This window comes from Cebus imitator, unplaced genomic scaffold, assembly GCF_001604975.1.
Source record: "Cebus imitator isolate Cc_AM_T3 unplaced genomic scaffold, Cebus_imitator-1.0 Scaffold275, whole genome shotgun sequence".
In the NCBI taxonomy this organism is placed as follows: Eukaryota; Metazoa; Chordata; class Mammalia; order Primates; family Cebidae; genus Cebus; species Cebus imitator.
In genome coordinates, this window is record NW_016107590.1 from 1993551 (window position 1) to 2013740 (window position 20190).

The 20190-nt window shown below is 39.4% G+C and overlaps 1 protein-coding gene across 4 annotated transcripts in view; it reads right to left on the bottom strand.

Moving 5' to 3' along the window:
• GRAMD2B (GRAM domain containing 2B) overlaps nucleotides 1–20190 on the bottom strand; it is a 115738-nt gene that overhangs the window by 71341 nt on the left and 24207 nt on the right. The window contains exon 1 of one of the 4 annotated variants that reach the window (XM_017501011.2): nucleotides 176–723. The exons of 2 other annotated variants lie outside the window; for them this stretch is intronic. In XM_017501011.2, the coding sequence (XP_017356500.1) occupies nucleotides 176–258 (83 nt within the window). In that variant the 5' untranslated portion in view covers nucleotides 259–723. Of the gene's footprint in view, nucleotides 1–175; nucleotides 724–20190 lie in introns of those variants that run through there. One more of the 4 variants, XM_017501013.2, reaches the window with a different exon arrangement.

Sequence of the window (20190 nt, forward strand, 5' to 3'; positions counted from 1 at the left end):
GACAGAGAGACAGAAAGAGAGACAGAGAGTGAGATCGGGCGCCACAGACAGAGTTCGAGCCACAAGACTGTCGGTGTAGAAGTTCCAGAAATCCGCATCCACCCGAAACTCGTCAGAGAAGTTCGGGCTGCGCGCCTCCCACCGCCTTGGATGGGTCCCAGCCGAGAATACTCACTGGGCTGAGCCAACTTTGCTCTCCCTCTTCCCGAGCACTTTCGCAGGCTTTGTGTCTTCCACATCTTGCTGTAGTTCGGTCATCGGGGCCGTGTCTGGAGGGCACCTTCAGACCTCCGCGCGCCCGGCTGTTCCCGGCTCGTCCCGGCTTCTAGGTCCCGGGGCGCAGGCCGAGCGAGCCGCGCCGTGCCCTCCTGCCCTGCAGCCTCCGCCCCGCGCATCCAGGCCGGGCCGCACGAGCTCCCGGGCAGCGGACCTGGACACGTCGGAGCCGGCGCGATTGGTCCGACCCAGTGTGGAAGAGCCGGGAGGGAGGGAAGGGGAGGGTCGAAGCGAAGTGACAGCCCCTTTCCCCAACCCAGGAGGCAGAGAAGAGAGAAAGGAAACCTGTTGAACGAGTCTTTCGGGAGAGGAAGCTAATTGGCCAAGCAGGTGGAACATTTGCCTAAGAGGGAACAATCTATTTAGCCTCCTGGTAAACTGGGCCTTTTCTTTTCTATCCCGACTGCAACAGGGGGATTCTAAAAAGGGCAGCCGGCTCTAGATACCGGAAATGTAGACGTCTGAGTGGGACGTTCTCTCACACAAAAGCCCTGCGTGGGCTGGGCTATACCCCGTCCTGAATTATTCAAACAGGTTATTGCTTCATTGAGGGACTGCCTCTTCTGCCTCAACAATAGGTCTGCTCAATTTTTAATGTGGGAATAACAAAGGTAATAGGTAGTTGCCTTTGGTGCTTTTTGATTAACCCTTCATCTTCTCTGGGTGGTTAGACGGTAAGAAGAAGCAATCATTAAAAATCTTCCAATATTGGGTTATGACTGTCCTTATCAAAATCAAAATTGAGGTCTGATAATTCCCAAGCTGTCTCTTTGGTATCCATAGTTGTACAAGTACCTTATTTACTATGCACTCAAGCAATACTGTGAATGCCTCTTTCCACCTTTTGGTGAGATTTTGACTTGCCGGTTTTAAGGATTTGCATTAGACGCATCCGTTTACTCATGCATTGAATGGACTTTTGAGAGCCACCGTGTTCCAAGCATTGTTCTCAACCAAGGGTGTCCAGTCTGTTGGCTTCCATGGACCACACCGGAAGAAGACAAATTGTCTTGAGCCACACATGAAATACACTAACAGTGAGGATAGGTGATGAGCTTTTAAAAAGGTCCGTTAAGGGGCCCTGCGCAGTGGCTCATGCTTGTAATCCCAACACTTTGGGAGGCGAATCATTTAAGGTCAGGAGTTCAAGACTAGCCTGTTCAACATAGTGAAACCCCGTCTCTACTAAAAATACATAAATTAGCCGAATGTGGGTGGGCGCCTGTAATCCCAGCTATTTGGGAGGCTAAGGCAGGAGAATCACTTGAGCCCGGGAGGCGGAGGTTGTGGTGAGCCCAAGATGCACCACTGCACTCCAGTCTGGGTGATGAAGTGAGACCCGATCTCAAAAACAAAGCAAAACAAAAACAAAATCCGTGCATAAATGTCATACTATCTTAAGAAAGTTTACAAATTTGTATTGGGCTGTATTCAAAGCTGTTCTGGGCTGCAGGTTGGGCAACTTTGTTTAAACATTGACTTGTTACAGCAAATAACATTTGTGTTGGTGGTTTTCTAATTTGCTACGGAGTAGTTGACAATAAAAATAACTAATATAAAACGTTATTATTGGAAGCCTGACTTGACTTTAAAACAATTACAAGTGGCAACAGTAGAGCATGACATGCCTGGGGAAAAACTACTATGTCCTGGGGGTGCAAGTCCTTCATTTTTCTTTTAAAATAGAGTTTTGATTTAAGCGTATTACAAAGACTATGCAACCATAGTACCTAAATGTATGTATGTATGTTTTTAGGGTATACATGTGTGTATAAAACACCAAACCTTCTAAATAACTTCAAACATTTTGTAGACGCAAATTCTTTCCAAAATTTTCTTTTCTCCTTTTACGTATAAATCACTGGGCTGAGAGAACAAAGCCATCTTTTTGTAGCCTGCTTGCTCCAAAATTGATTCTCGTGACATTTGAAAAATAAGTAAAAGAAAAAAGCTGACATAAATTCCAGAAGAGTTAGCTTGGTCAGGCCTCTCTCTCTCATTTCTTCCTGACCACTGATCCCTTTGCTATAGGAGCTGTGCTAGGTGGGACGGGGAAAGCTCTGGGTGACCTGAAAGCTTGAAGGTTGTCTCCTTGGTGCCCATAATTGTCTCTTCCTGGCAACATTCCTGATGCCTTCACCTCTAGGTCTTTGCTTGAGATCCCCATGCTCCTCAGGATAGGGATAGGTTTGGAATAGAAATGAGGCTGTCAATTTCCCAAACTCTGGATGGGGACTCTCTCAAATCTCAAGTGCCCTCCAAGTTTTGACTACAGAGCTGAGATCAGACTGACTTTTCCCCCCTAAGTAATTTTTTTATTGTGGTAAAGTATATATAACATTACTGTTTATCATTTTAATAAGTATATAATTGAGTGGCATTCAACACTTTCACAATGTCTTTAACTATCACCACTATTTTTTTAATAATCCTCAGCATACACTCCCACTAAACCCATTAAACAATAACTCTCTCTTCTCCACCTCCTCCCAGCCTCTGGTAACCTCTGTTTTATTTTCTGTCTCTATAAATTTGTCTGTTTTAGGTACCTCATATAAGTGGAATCACACAGTATTTTTCCTTTGTGTCTGGCTTATTTCATTCAGTGTAATGTTTTCAAGATCAATCCATGTCATAGCATATATCAAAATTTCATTTTTTGGCTGAATGATATTCCATTGCATGTATATACCACATTTTGGTTGTCCATTTATCTGCTGATGGACACTTGGGTTGTTTCCAGCTTTTGTCTATTGTGAATGCTGCTGCTATGAACATCGGTGTGCAAATGTTGTCTGAGTCCCTGATTTCATTTCTTTTGAATATATACCTAGGAGTAGACTTGCTGGGTCATATGGCAGCAAGATTTCCTTTTGGGAAATCATGGTCAGGCCTCTTTAATGCATGAGTAAGGGCAAGTATTCCAAGTGGTCCTAGCATGGGCTTATGGCTCAATTAAAGAGCGCTCAGATACCCTGAAATAGTTTGAAGTTCTTTAGTGCATGGTATAAGGACTTCCAGTGGTGTGGTTTTAAGTGAGAAGGAGCAGATGAGGTTGAAGTGGAAGCTGGGGGAGTTAGGGAAAATATCAGTCTTTTCCTAGAGTGGAAGAATTAGGAGCAAGTAAGCTACATTATTTCACATACTGATGTTTGCTTATGTTTAAAAAACATTGTTAAACAACTGCCTAATTTGTTTATTCTTGGGGCTATTATACAGTAATATGGAATATAGTATTCAAAAGGCACAGCAGACAAACAATAAAGGAAATGTCATTGCCATGTGACAAAATAGAGATAAAGATTATGCCTATGATATGTGAGAGAAGAGACAAGAAAAAAAAGATTGTGCCTAAACTGTTTTAGGATGCTGTTTGATATTGCATCAATAAGAGACATTATTTTCTTCCACTAAGTTTCTGGGAATCTAAATTCTCCTTTTTAAAGCAAAGGCGATTTCTAGCTGATACTTTTTCTAGTTTTTGAAACCACTTTGGTAGAAGATGTCAGGCATATCACCTTTAGAGAGTGTGGGAGCTTCTATTCAAACGACTTCGATGTTTGATATTGGTCAGATACTGGCCTTCCTTAACAATGAGCACGCATACTGTGCATCTGTTCATAGTCTTGGGGGCAGAATACAAATAATGTGTTTGGATACTTGAGTGGAGATTTGGTTGCAAGGTGATATGATTTGGCTCTGTGTCCCCACCCAAATCCCATGTTGAATTGGGATCCTGAGTATTGAATTGGGGAAGTGATTAGATCATGGTGGTGGTTTCTGATGGTTTAGCACCACTCCCCTAGTGCTGTCTTGTGATAGAATTCTCATGAGATCTGGTTGTTTGGAAGTCTGGAGCACCTCCCCCTTTGCGGCGCTCTCTCTCTCTCTCTCCTTTCTCTCACTCTACCATGTGAGGACAGTGCTTGCTTCCCCTTTGCCTTCTACTATGATTGTAAGTTTCCTGAGGCCTCCCCAGAAGCAGAAGCCTGCACTGCCCATGGAACCTTGGGCTGATTAAACCTCTTTTCTTTGTAAATTACCCAATCTCAGGTAATTCCTTATAGCAATGTGAGAATGGACTAATACACACTGTATGGTCAACTATTATAGTTACCTAATTTAAAACATGTGGTGGTGTATTTATTAACCAATAAAAGTATAGGTAAGTATCTTCACATGCCTGTAATTTTATGCATATTTTCTGATGATAGGTTTTAGAAGATGTTGATGACCTTATCAAGATGAAACCTGGAAGTTGTATAATAACTTAACTATGCATGATATTTTATAAGTAAAAGAATTCCAGGAACGATTGTCAGACCATTCCTGTTTTTAATTAAGGTCAGTATCCAAAGAAGGAAATGGGAGTAAAAATGGAGAGAGTTCAGAAGAGAAACACACAGTGACAATGAAGAACTTAATTCTAAGACTTTCCAAAAAATTGTAAGAATGAAAGTTGAGAAGCATTATCTGAAGGGGTACCTTTGTTGAATGATGTATGTCAATATGAAGAAAAGGTTCCCCGTGAATATAACCATGAAATATTGGAATGGAACTCTGTAGTAGACTATGGCATCTTCTGTGTTGGAGGGCTTTGAAGATAAGATTAAAAAAATTAATAGAGTAGTTTTAAGCTAGTATTTCCCAAGCCAAGTGATACTGCAGATTGGGACATTTGAAATCTATTCCTAGAGATGAAACAACTACTATGCTTAGCACTCATGTTGAGAGGAATAGACAAGATGGCAAGGGCTTACTGGTCCAGGGGCCAGAGGGTAGTTGTGAAACACTAATATAAATCTGGTTCATTGAGAAGGCAGAAGCAGTAAAAAAACTCTTCCAGTTCGTATTATTTTTATTTATTTTATTTATTTTTTTGAAATGGAGTTTTCGCTCTTGTTACCCAGGCTGGAGTGCAATGGCGCGATCTCGGCTCACCGCAACCTCCGCCTCCTGGGTTCAGGCAATTCTCCTGCCTCAGCCTCCTGAGTAGCTGGGATTACAGGCACGCACCACCATGCCCTGCTAATTTTTTGTGTTTTTAGTAGAGACGGGGTTTCACCATGTTGACTAGGATGGTCTCGATCTCTTGACCTCGTGATCCACCCGCCTCGGCCTCCCAAAGTGCTGGGATTACAGGCGTGAGCCACCGCGATGATGCCACAGAACCAAGAAATTAAAATCTATCTCAAAGCTTTAAAATACATGCCTATTTTTTATGTGGCAAATGCTACAGATTACAGTGTAATCTGTAGGGTCCCTGTGATCATCCAGCACAGTGGTTTTCACGCTGGGTTCTGTGGGAGACCAGGGCTCTTTGTTTTAGTGAGAGGAGGGCCCAGCACTTGAACTTAGGTATTCTGATTCCTGGGTCTATTTCCTGATACTATTTCAGTGCAATCTCTCCTGCTTCAGTTAGCACTCATCTACTTGTATCTGTTTCATATATTTGTGTTCTCTCCTAATTTCTACTTGGCCTGCCACACACTAAACACAATTTAAAAATAAAATTCCACCATAATTTTTCAGAGAAGAGCCCAAGCCTTCAGGGAGTTCAGTGACTTGGCCAAAATTACAGTGGCCTCATGAGAACCAAGACTCAGTTTTCCTGACTTCCAGGGGGGTGCTTTTAGGGTTGTAGGACAGTGAGCAGCGCAAAACAAATTTTGTTGATGGCAAAGACTTACATCTTGTACGAGAGTGTGTTGGAGAGAAAGTCCAAGACCTTCAGGTGTGAATACAATGTTTGTGAGGAAAGAAATGTTTGAATCTGGAGCTATTTTGGTGGCTGAATTTTGTAGTTATCTGTTGCTGTATAACTATTTTAAAACCTGGTAGCTTAAAACAATAATTTATTACCTCTCATGGTTCTGTGAATTGGCTGGGCTCGGCTGAATGGTTGCCACTTGTGGTCACTCATGCATTTGCACTCAGATAAAGGCTGGGTTGAAAGTCATTTGAAGACTCAGCTAAGCTGGATGTGCAAGATGAAATTTTCATTCCCAGGTCTGGTGCTTCAGCTGGGATGGCAGGAAGAGCTGAGGGCTAGCTGAGCATTTCAGTGCCTGTGCAGCACTCCATGTGGCTAGCTTTGGCTGCCTTACAGCATGGCGTTCTCAGTACAGTTGGATTTTTTTTTTTTTTTTTTTGAGACAGAGTCTCATTCTCTCGCCAGGCGCCAGGCTGGAGTGCAGTGGCACGGTCTCTGCTCACTGCAACCTCTGCCTCCCAGGTTCAAGCAATTCTCCTGCCTCAGCCTCCTGAGTAGCTGGGACTACAGACGCGCGCCACCACGCCCAGCTAATTTTTTATATTTTAGTAGAGACGGGGTTTCGCTATGTTGGCCAGGATGGTCTTGATTTCTTGACCTCGTGATCCGCCTGCCTCGGCCTCCCAAAGTGAGCCACCGCGCCCGGCCCAGTTGGATTTTTTAACTTGCTCTCTGGCATCCTCCAGACCATGTGTTCTATAACAGCAATGTAGAATACAAGGCTTCCTATGAGACAGTGCAGGAGGTCATGTAGCTTCACCTATACTGCATTCTCTTGGTCAAAGATGAGCCATAGGGCTAGCCCAGATTCAAGGTGACAGAGCTACACAAGATGTGAATAGCAGCTCATTAGGGGCCATCTAGGGAGACCAGATACCACAGTGTGGATAATAGATTAGGCCCTCTGACTATAGATGCATCGTCATTAGCCATGTGGTAAGCAGACATTTCTAATAGCACTGTTGCAAATGCATGAAACATAGAAGTGAACAAAACAGGCAAAACCCATGCTGTTGTGGCTCTAACATTCTAGTGGGAAAGACTGAAAATTTAACAAGTCGTTACATAAATAACACAGTTTCAATGGGTAAGAGACACAAAGAAAATAAAATAGAAAAGGACAGAGCTTGAGGGAGGACTATTTTATGGGATGATCAGGTAGGCTTCTTTGAGACCTAGCACCTCGGCTGAGCCTTCAGTGGGGAGGAGGAAGCAATGTGAAGGTCTGGTTGCAGCTCTTGCCAGCCAGAGGGAAGAGTGAAGGTAAAGACCCTGAGGCAGGACTGGGCGAGGCATATTTTAAGAATGGAAAGAAGGCCAGTGTACTCCACTGTGCCTGGAGTGTAAGGAAGGAGGAGAAGGTTGCTGGGAGAAGGATAGCATCTCACAGAGAATACCTTCTCTGTCCATTGGTTTATTATCTGTCTTCTCCCGTAAGAATGTAATCTTCTCAAAGACAAGAATGTTGCCGATCATGTTCACCCTGTGTTCCCAGTGCGTAGTTCATGTTAGATGCTCAATAAGCACTCATTGAGGGAATGGATCCCTGGTGGGTTGTTTCTAACCACTGAGTTTCAACCATGCTCCTGTAAAACTTGTACTGACCTGAGATGTTCTAATGTTGTATACTATTCTTTTTTGTTTTTTAGTTTGCAGGAAGAAAAGAAATGAGTGAAAAAGAAATATAACAACAATTTCCTCCCCATAACAAAAAGGAAAATCTTTGGTTCACGCTACTTATCATATGTCTGCTAGTGGAGTGCACATGCCTCTACCAGATTAGAAAGGTCCCATGACTGTCAGATGGTTTAGACTAGGAGCAAGTCCAAGAATCACAGTTTATAATCCATAGGCAACAATTTAGAATTATAAAATCTCTCACATTTTCTCAGAGAAACATTCATACAGCTACTTCCTTTCCTTGTTTTGGGAACTAGTGATCACACCATCAATATTAGGCCTGGCCTTGCTCTTTCCTCCTGCCATGATTGGCATGTTCTTTTTCTCCATGTGAAATGTTTTGACAATGCAATCCATGTATTGCAACTGACAGATTGTTTTGAAGCAGTTAATATTTCATCATGGTTAGTTTCTGCATATTACATATTTTCTTTCTATCACTTATACTGTATACTTTTTTGTTGCTTTTCTGACTTTTCATCTTTTAAAATATCTTTTTCTTTTCTGACAGTTTCTATTATTATAGAATTTTGTTGTCTTTTCTCCAGTCTTTTCTCTATATAGCACTATTTTAAAAAATCATTTGAAGCAATAAGTAGAAACAAGGAAGAAAAGGGGGAACATGAGAGAAGGAAATGCAGAAGACTTCTACTCCTCAGGCAAATAAGAAAGTTTTTCTGCTTTTCTCAAGGAGCCACAGATTTACTTTACTTTCACTTTTTGGTTGAAACTTATAAATAGAACCTTCATTGGAGGCAAATTCTGTAGCCCTCCCTCTTTTCCTCCCTCCTACTCTTCCTTCCTTCCTGACTTCCTTCCTTCCAAAAAACATTTTTTTGCACGCCTTTTACGTGTCAGGTCATATCCTGGGTGATGAAGATATAAACATAAATAAACACCATGTTTATTACAAGTGAGTTTGCAGTCCAGTAGGAGAAACATATCAGTAAACAGATATTTACAAAACATATATACACACACAGAAGCTTAGTCAGAAACTATCATGTTCTTATATCACAACCAGACATTTAGTGCCAGGTAACATCATGGTGTCAAATGGAGAGAAGGGAAAAGGGCTGACCATCTGAGGATTTGTGTTCTTTTGTTTTGAGTTACACACAAACCACTCATTTGCTCACCCCTGCAGTCCCCCGTGCAACTGAACAACTTTTAGAACAGGCTCTAGGCTGGAAGTCAGGAGAACTAGGCTCTACTCCAAGCTCTGCTTTGTACTGGAATGTGATTCTATTAATGGAATACAGCACTGAAGTAACAGAACTACTGGCCCTAAGGAAAGGGCCCTAGATTGCATAGCTATAGCAGTATCTCTTCTTTCTCTCTTTATACAGACAAACTACAGGAATGGGGTAGGGGAGACTTTTTACATAGAAATGTTGTCTAAACCAATTGCAAAACCTTAAAAAAATCTTCATGAGGAAAGGGCAGTTATTGAAGTCTATTCACCTGAGAAGATACGTGCATTTACCATCTTCCTATAGAGCTTTGGAATTTGCATTAGTTTCCACATTTAAAAGCATACCAGCTGGGGCATGGTGGGTCACGCCTGTAAAGCCAGCATTTTGGGAGGCTGAGGTGGGAAGATCGCTTGAGGCCAGGAGTTTGAGCTCAGCCTGGGCAGCATAGTGGGACACTGTCTCTACAGAAAAAGAAATAATAATAAAAAAAATAGCCAGGCATGGTGGCATGTGCCTGTGGTCCCAGCTACTTGGGAGGCTGAGATAGGAGGATCACTTGAGTCTAGGAGATCAAGCCTTCGGTGAGCCATGACTGAGCCATTGCACTGCAACCTGAGTAACAGAGTGAGGCCCTGTCTCAACAACAACATAAAAGAATACCAGATGAAACCAGAACATTTTCCTGTGTGTTAAGATCCCAGACTAGTTAAAATCAGAATTTAGTTTTTATTTTTAGTAGTAGTTAAGGAAATCAAATTAAACGTTTATCTTTATTCCATATCAACAAATATATGATGAGTTCTCTAATAAGATCCCTATCAGAGGGTGATTCAGACATTGGAAATAGACATACATTGGTCTTACAGAATCTGAAGCCCTCAGAGTTTGAAAAAATAATGTATAAATTTGCAGTAGACACTACAAAGAAGCAGGTGATTAGAGCTGATGAGAATAGCCTTGGTTCCTGGCTTCTTAGTTGTATTCCCCGGGTTGTCCTACAGTATTTACTTTTCTGTACTGGATGTCTAAGGGATTGTCCATGGTATTTTTAGTAAACAGCTCTCCTTGTTTGAGTTAGTTAAGGGAGTTGTCCTAGAGATAAGAGAGTCCTGATGGGGGTAGAATAAGGGAATGGTTAAGAGTCAGATTCATCTGAGAATCCTAATATGCATCTTACTATTTTGGACAAGTGATTTGCCTTCTCTAAGCCATGATTTTTCTCATTTATGGGGAAAAACTGGAATAGCCCTAGCATCTATTTTACAGAATCATTAGGGATAAAAGATTCAATTCATTGAGAAGTTTTACCTATCCTAAATATATATTCACACAGCACTGGAGCACCCAATTCATAAAACACGTACTTCTATGCCTACAAAAAGACTTAGACAGTCACACAATAATCGTGGGGGACTTTAACACCTCACTGGCAGCCTTAGACAGATCATCAAGGCAGAAAACTAACAAACACATTTCTGGACTTAAATTCGACACTTGACTAATTGGACCTAAGAGACATCTATGAAACACTCCACCCATCTACCACAGAATATATATTCCCACCTGCACATGGAACATACTCCAGGATGGACCACATGCTCAACCTCATACCCAGTCTCAATAAATTAAAAAAAAAATTGAAATCATACCAGCCATACTCAGAATGCAGTGGAATAAAAATGAAAATGGATTCCAAAAGGATCTCTCAAAACTATACAATCACATGGAAATTAAAAAACTTGCTTCTGAATTACTGTTGGATAAACAACAAAATTAAGGCAGAAGTCAAAAAATTATTTGAAATAAATGAAAACAGAGAGACAACATACCAAAAATCTGTGGGATGCAGCAAAAGCAATGTTAAGAGAAAAGTTTATAGTGCTAAATGCCCACCTCAAAAAGTTAGAAAGATCTCAAATTTATGATCTAACATCACCCTCAGGGAAACTAGAAAAACAAGAACAAACCCCTAAGTTAGCAGAAGAAAATAAATAACTAAAATCAGACCACAGCTGAACAAAATAGAGACTCCGAATTCCATTCAAAAAATCAGTGAAACCAAACGTTGGTTTTTGAAAGGACAAACAAGATCAACAAACTGCTAACTACATTAACAAAGGAAAACAGAAGATCTAAATAAGCACAATCAGAAATGACAAAAGTGACATTACAGTTGATCCCACAGAAATGTAAAAGATCCTCAGAGACTATTATAAACACCTCCATGCATATAAACTAAAGACTCTAGAGGATATGGATAAATTCCTGGAAGTACATAGTCTCCCACGATTGAATCGGGAAGAAATTGAAACCCTGAATAGACCAATATCAAGTTCTGAAATTGAAATCAGTAATAAAAAAACCTACCAACCAGAAAAAGCTCTGGATCAGATGGATTTATAGTCAAATTCTACCAGAAGTACAATGAAGAGCTGGTACCAATCCTACTGAAACTATTCCAAAAAATTGAGGAGAAGGGACTCTTCTCTAATTCGTTCTGTGAAGCCATAATCACCCTGATACCAAAATCTGGCAAAGACACAAAATGGAAAACTACAGGTCAATATCCCTGATGAACATAGAGGCAAAAATTTTTAAAACAATACTAACAAACTGAATCCAGCAGCATATCTGTAAGTTAATTCTTCATAAAACAAGTAGGCTTCATTCCTGAGATGCAAGGTTACTTCATTAAATGCAAAACAATAAATGTGATTCATCACATAAACAGAATTTAAAACAAAAACCATACGATTATCTGAATAGATGCAGCAAAAACTTTTTGATAAAATCTAACATTCTTTCATCATAAAAACTCTTTTAAGAAACTAGGCATCAAAGGAACATAACTCAAAATAATAAGAGGCATCTATGACAAAGCCACAGCCAACATCAGATTGAACAGAAAAAACTGGAAGCATTTGCCTTGAGAACTGGACAAGACAAAGATTCTCAGTGTCACCACTCCTATTCAACATAATACTGGAAGTCCTCAGCAGAGCAATCAGGCAACAGAAAGAAATAAAAGGCACTGAAATAGGAAAAGACGAAGTCAAATTATCTCTCTTTGCTGATAATATAATTCTATACTTAGAAAACCCTAAAGACTCTGCCTAAAGACTTCTGCAACTGATAAATGACATAGTAAAATTTCAGGATACAAAATCAATGTACAAAAATCGTAGCATTTTTATATACAAATAATGTTCAAGCTGAGAGCCAAATCAAGAATGCAATCCCACTTAAAACACACACACACACACACACACACCCACCCACCCACCCACCCTAAAAATACATCTAACCAATGAGATGAATGATCTCTACAAGGAGAACTATAAAACTGCAGAAAGAAATCATAAATGACACAAACAAATGGAAAAACATTCCATGTTCGTGGGTTGGAAGAATCAGTATTGTTAAAATGGCCATACTACACAAAGCAATCTACAGATTCAATGCTATTCCTATCAAGCTATCAACATCATTTTTAACAGAATAAGAAAAAAATACTCTAAAATTCATATGGAACCAAAAAAGAGCCTAAATAACCAAGGCAATCCTAAGCAAAGAGGACAAAGCTGGAGACATCATGTCACCTAATTTCAAACTATACTGTAATGCTACAGTAACTGAAACAGCATGGTACGGGTACAGAAAAAGACATATAGACCAATAGAATAGAATAGAGAACCCACAAACCAAGAAACATGCCTACAGTCATCTGATCTTTGACAAGTTATCAAAAATAAGCAATGGGGAGAGAACTGCTTATTCAATAAATGGTGCTGGGCTAGCTGGTTAGCCATATGTGGAAGAATGAAACTGGACCCCTACCTTTCACCATATACACAAATTAACTCAAGATGGATAAAACATTTTAATGTAAGACCTCAAACTGTAAGAATCCTAGAAGAAAACCTAGGAAACACCATTTTGGACACTGGGAAAGAATTTATGACTATCCTCAAAAGCAACTGCAACACAAACAAAAATTGACAAGTGGGACCTAATTAAAGAAATCTGCACAGCAATAAAAAGCTATTAACAGAGTATACAGACAATCTACAGAATGGGAGAAAATGCTCATAAACTATGCATCTGACAAATGCCTGACATGCAGAATCTAGAATGAATTTAAACAATTGAACAAGCAAAAAACAAATGACCCTATTTAAAAATGAGCAAAAGATGAGACCAGATACTTCTGAAAAGAAGACGTACAAACAGTCAACAAACAAATGAAAAACAATCCACATCACTAATGTTGTGGAATTCCATCTCACGTCAGAGAAATGCAAATCAAAACCAGAAGGAGATACCATCACATGCCAGTAAGAATGGTTACTATGAAAAAGCCGAAAAACAACAGATGCTGGTGACAGTTTGGAGAAATGGGAACGTTGTTGTGCGTAACAGCAACAGTGGTTATACTGTTGGTAGGAATGTAAATCAGTTCAACCACTATGGAAAGAAGTTTGAAGACTTCTCAAAGAACTTAAGACAGAACTACCGTTTGACCCAGCAATCCCATTACTGAATATATATCCAAAATAAAATTCTACCAAAAAGACACATGCACTTGTATGTTCCTCCCAGCACTATTCACAATAGCAAAGACATGGAAGCAAAGACATGGAATCAACCTAGGTGCCCATCAATGGTGGATTAGATAAAGAAAATGTGGCACATATATACCATGGAATACTATGTAGCCATAAAAAGTATGAAATCATGTCCTTTGCAGCAACATGAATGCAGCTTGAAGCCATTAACCTAAGTGAATTAACACAGGAACAGAAAACCAAATATCATGTTTTCACTTATACATGGGAGCTTAACATCAGTCACTTACGGACATAAACATGGCAACAGTGGACACTGGGGACTACTAGAGCAGGGAAGGAGGGGAGCAAGGGTTGAAAAACAAGCCACTGGGTACTATGCTCAAGACCTGGGTGATGAGATCAATCACACCCCAAACCTCTGCATCAGGCAATATGCAGGTAAAAAGCCTGCATATGAACCCCAAATCTAAAAGAAAAGTTGAAATTATAAAAAATAAAAAGATACTGTTTTAAAAAATATAGAATCATTAAGGAATATAAAGAGATAATATATACAAAGGACTTAGAACATCGTACCAGGGATATAGCATTTGATTCCTACGCACTGTTGATTATCACCACCATCACATTATTATTAACCAGAGTAGTAGTTTTACAAATTGAGAATATTGCCCTTCCTTTGTTCATCAGCTCTCTTAATGGCAACCCACAGTGTGTGGAATATTAGGCCACATGCTAGGGGAAGTTACTAAAGATATTCAAAATGTGACTTCTGTCCCCATCTGAATCCTCAACCCTATTTATGCTGAATCCTTGTCGGAAGTTAAGCCTGTGTATTTAGATCAGAGCCATTTTTATGTTTAACTTGTTAGATCTCAGCCATAATCTCTCTTGTCTCTTTATCTTCCTCTCACAGATGCCTTTGCCACCCCAAAAGCTTTAGCTTAAGTGGTAAAAGAGTCATTGGAATGAAGAGTTAATCAATGTGAACTGTAATGGAATAGAAAATTATGATAGCTAGGGTGACTGCATGTCCTGGTTTGCTTAGGACAGTCTTGATTTAGTCCTGCTGTTCTGGCATGTTTATAACAGATACTCTTTTCAATCTTAGCATGCGTCCCTGTCTGTAACATTTATTGATAGTCGATCTATAGTAGGGACCTAACTAAAATATCATATTAGCTCAGTTGTTTAGACTAGGCACGTAATGAACCAAAATCTTGGATCTGATTGATTTGCTGTCCAAGTAGACTACTTACCTCTGTAACTCATTGTACTCCCTACTTCTATTAAATGGCTTGGAGTTTATCAGAAAGGTGGGGTGAAAGCAAATGTAGCAAGAATGTCAAATTATCACAATTACTTGAAAAACAACTCAAGCTCATGCTCCACTGATGTCAAATCAGAAACATTTCTTTATGCACAGAGCAGATAACTTTATGACCCAATAAAGAATTTGTTATTGTTATTACTTATCTTGGCTTAACCACAAAACAGAATTTGTGTTCAAATTTCATTGAAAATCATACTTTTGTTGACAGTGAGGTTGTAAACAATCTGGCTTACTTCTCCAGTGCTTTCTTTACCTATTTTTCTGTAGAAGAAAGAAATCGTCAGTAATCTGACTTTTCTACAGTAAAAACCTAAAGGCCACTTCTCTGAAGTTCCCAGCTATGATTTTTCAGTTTCTCACCTGGTGAGCTAATTCCTTAGAGCCTTGGGTATCCAGTGGTTACTAAACTTTCAATAAGTAAGCTCTGTAAATAGTACACAGCAGAAAACATAATAAAATCAGATATAGGGTTTCTGATATAGAAAGATACAGAAAGGAGGAGAAAACAATAACAAAAATAGCTCTTTTTTCTTTTAGGCACAAATATGATCTTTGTCTCCATATTTACTTTTTTCTGTGGATAAATGCCTCCTTTTCTCTGCCTTTACTTAATCTTTGACAATAAAACTTCAAATTATAACACATGAGTTTTTAGATAGAACTTTTTCTGCCTACTTTTATTCAAATATTTATTTCAGTATGTAACACTAGAACAGTTTAAACTCTTAACTACACTTTTCTTTGGCTTTCTGTATTTTATGTAATATCTATTGAAAACTTCCTAGGCCATGTTGGTCATGATTTATGAATATATGTATTCATAGCTTACGTGTTCATGGTTCCTAGCTTATCGTGTGGCTGCTTACTAAGTTTGTTGAGTTGTATAATCAAAAGAGTCAAGAGAAGCAAACAGTGTTTTAATATACAGTAGCTGGATGGCAACTTAGAACTTTCTAGATTAAAAAAAAAAGATCCTCAAAGAGACTATCTTTTGCTATCTACTGCCAAAGGATATTCTAATAATGTGTAGCTAATCATATAATGATCTGGTTCACTAGACTCAGGTGAATTCAAGGCTGACATTATATGCAATTAAAGAAAAAGAAAGGGAGTGGGGAGAGTAAAATTAATTGAGTGCTTTCTCTATGCCAGGCACCGTGCATCCACAGATTATTTAATCTTCACAACTCCATGAAGATTGTCTCATTGTACCATTGAAGAGGCTTAGGTTCAGAAAAGGCAAATAACTCACCCAAATCATATAACTAATAATTTAGTTGGGTTGGTTTTCAAAGGTTGCTCTTTGCAACAATGTACTATCATTGTTGTTCATTGCCCACAATGTACTATCATTGTTGCTCATTGCCCACAATGTACTATCATTGTTGCTCATTGCCCACAATGTACTATCATTGTTGCTCATTGCCCACAATGTACTGTCTCTGGTGATGTCACAGGCAAATTAAGAAGTAATTAAAAGAGCCAAAGGGATTTTAGAGATAATGTCGTCAATCCCATTTGTTTGGAGATAAACAGCATCCAGGGAGGTTATATTGGGTCCAATGGGCAACATGGAACTCAACTACCAGTTCTCATAAGCTTCCTCTACTCCTCTTCCTACCTCCTCACCTTATTATGCATCCCCCGTCATAGTCAGAATTAAAATCTTTAGCATGTTCCATTATGAGTGGTTAAGAGTGAGCAGCCTCCGCCGGGCGCGGTGGCTCACGCCTGTAATCCCAGCACTTTGGGAGGCCAAGGCGGGTGGATCAGGAGGTCAAGAGATCGAGACCATCCTGGTCAAAATGGTGAAACCCCGTCTGTACTAAAAATACAAAAAATTAGCTGGGCATGGTGGCGCGTACCTGTAATCCCAGCTACTCAGGAGGCTGAGGCAGGAGAATTGCCTGAACCCAGGAGGCGGAGGTTGCGGTGAGCCGAGATCACGCCATTGCACTCCAGCCTGGGTAACGAGCGAAACTCCGTCTCAAAAATAAGTAAAATAAAAAAAAAATTTTTTTAAGTTTAGGGGAAAAAAAAGTACCTCAGACCATGTCAGCCTCGCACTGNGCGGTGAGCCGAGATCACGCCATTGCACTCCAGCCGGGGTAACAAGAGCGAAACTCCGACTCAAAAAAAAAAAAAAAAAAAAAAAAAGAGTGAGCAGCCTCTGGAACTTGGGTGTAAATCCATGATCTACCACTTATGATTTGTGTGACCTTGAGTAAGTAACTTAACCTCTCCGAGCTTTGGTTTTCTCAGTGTAAAAAAGGAAGGAGTGGTTGTGATAATTAAAATATGGAGAGTCTTAAGAATGGGACATTACACGTAGAAAGTGTCCTATCTACTAGAAAGTAGTCTAGTGAACCAGATCGTTATATGATTAGCTACACATTATTAGAATACCTTTCGGCAGTAGTATTTGTGATTAATTTTTGTTATTCTGTTGTATAATACTTCTGTGATTTATGGTTACATGTGTACAGGGTTGTCTACTTGTTGACATGATGGTGTCATGTACACCTTTGCAATGACCCCTCTTCCTCTCCTCCTCTTAGTGTCAATGTGTAATCATTCTAGACATGGAATAAAGCCCTATTGGATGAATTTGGTTTTCCCAGTTAATGACTTTCCAAATTTTCCCAGTTAACAACTCTATCAAGCACAGAATTCAAGACTCCCCTGTCATAATCTGCTACTCTTGAGGATCCTGATTGTTGATTTCAAGACTGGCATTTTCTACCTGTATTCTTTATTTCTTTTAGGAATCTGAAAATATGGGAGTAGTTGCATATGCTCATGATCCCACTTAGAAAGTTGGTTATTTCTTTGTTGTTCCTTTATGGGGTTAACATCGAGCATGCACTAACTTACCATTCTTGGCATCATGTCCTTGATGCAAACTGGTCTAAGGTAACAAGTAATCCTAATATGTGCTTTTTACCCACAGCTTCCCATTTCTGTTGACACTGGTACTTTTAACTCCCTCTACTAGCTACCACAAAGGAAAATGAAGGGCTTAACTTCTTTTGCTTTCCTTGACATTTTCCCTGTCTGCCAGATATTACAATTACAAAAAGGGCTTCATTTCCTTGGGTCGTGTTGAGACTGTACAATCCTGGGATTTCCTGATTTCAGGGGAGGTAGCTATTGTCTTTTGATTTCCACTCAGAATTTAACATTAGCATTTCAATAGCACCACTACTGTTTTCAAAAGTATGGTATGTAGAACTTTGTGACAAGCTTTCTAAAAATGTGGACTACTGCTATCAGACTTCAGCATTCCATCCTCTTTTGGCAAAGTGGTGAATTTTTTTTTAAACAACAAATTTCATGTCTATTATTTTAAGATTTAAATACTGTTCAACATCTAATGCTTGAAAAAATGATGCTGTTATTCCACTGTGAACTTTACAAATTATTTTTGTTCCAGATAGCTTCTTCCTTATTGGCAGAACTTGGAGGATAATTATATGTATTTAGAAAATCTTTGTGAAAATTTAGAGACTTTTGTGTTCCTCTGTGTAAGTCTTTTAGTATGTCAAACTCTATTTCTGGAGATATAAGTTGCCTTTAAGTAAGACAAAACTCAGTATAGGAAGGTTTTGAATTACAGCAAAATATGTAACTTTATTAAATATTTAATTTTACATTAAGATGAGTTTATTTTATACTATTTAAAATTTTTTTCCCTGCTATTTCTTCCCCTAGAGCCTAAAGTTCATAAAGGATGGTTTATTTTCTCTTCTGTTGAGTGCTTTATTCCTAGTACCTATTATAAGTACTCAATAAATATTTCTTGAGTAATAAGTAATGACTTAATCAGAAAAACACTCTGCATAGTACAGGCAATAGCCAACTTAGAAGTGCATTGTGTTCCACATGGCATTTTGTAATTCATTATTAGGATGCCAAATATATTTTTCCACATGAAGAGCAATGTGAAAAGAACTCAGATTCCTAGGTTTGCTCATAAAATGAATTTGCATATTGCAAATTCTACTGTTTTAACTCCTCTAATAGCAAACCTTTCTGGGTTAGCTTGGGAATAAAATCATTTTTTCTAAACTTGTTTAAATGCAGAAGGTACTTCTTATCCCAAGGTGATCTCTACACTGGTTTAAGAAATATATTTCTTTCTGTGTGAATATTAGTCAAATGGTATTCAGAGAGATGGAAAACTGGCTGCTAAGGGGGAAACAGTGTCTTCTTCATTGCTTGGAAAGATTCCTGGCTCTATAACTCCTGGCTGTATAAAAATATTTGCGTCCCACTAAATTCTCAATTATATTATGAAAATTTCTGATTCCTTATGTGACCTTCTCCTTTTAGCCACACTTCCTGCTTAATTACCTCAGCCCCTGCAGAAAATAGAAGGAATACTCTAGAACAAATTCTGTATTTACTACAGATTCCTAGGCCTTTATCCAAAACTCATGTGTCCAGATGTGTTTTGGAGTTCAGAGATATTTATGGATCTTCAAAAGGTAATATGACACATATACTGCATATTACATAATATCCTTGGCCTGTAATTCAAAACAATAATATTTCTTTGGCTAAATGTAAGACGATTCCCACAAAGTGAGATAAATATATACTTCTCATAGCCTTACATCAATTCAGGTTCTGCTTGTAAAATTATAAAAGTTGTTTGGTGTTCAGTACCCCTTCTATCTCAGAGTTGAGGGTAAGGGATTGTGAACCTCCCAAAGAGATAATGTATCAAAGAAGAAAATTATAAAGGTGGTTCCAGTCCCCAGACTGGGTTCTGAGCTGCAGGGGCCCTGCTCAGAGACAGAACGGAATTACATTCTTTGGGGAGGCCGGTGCTGTACCTGGAATGAAGGCTAAGTTTATAATTCAAGGTGGTATTTACCAGGGTGGTATTTGCCTCCTAGGTTAGGCAACCCTTGGGTGCATTAGGCTTAAGTGTTACTGTTAGTGGACTTATTTCTTAGTAGGCCAGGCTTTCTGCATTGGTTAAAAGAATGGTCACACTTGGAGAGAAAACTTTTCCACTTTTCCTCTTTCCGCTTAAGGTGGGGTGACAGGAAAGCACAGTGATGGCCTGGAGTCCCAGCAGGGATGCTGGTAGAACCCATGCAGATACATAAAAAGGAGGGATGCTATTGAAGGTACTGGATGGGAGTGCTGATAATAGAACAGGATGGAGGCTGAAAACCAATTCAGCTGGACCTCCTCACCTAGGCTTTTGATTTTCCCTGTGGCAAATTCAGCAGTCACAAAATAGTGACTCTCAGCTAAATATGACCAGTAAGTTTGTTTTGTTAGAATTTGAAAGCCTACCAGTGAACCAGACACTTTCCAATTTGCTGCGTTACTTGCTGGGATTAGAATGAC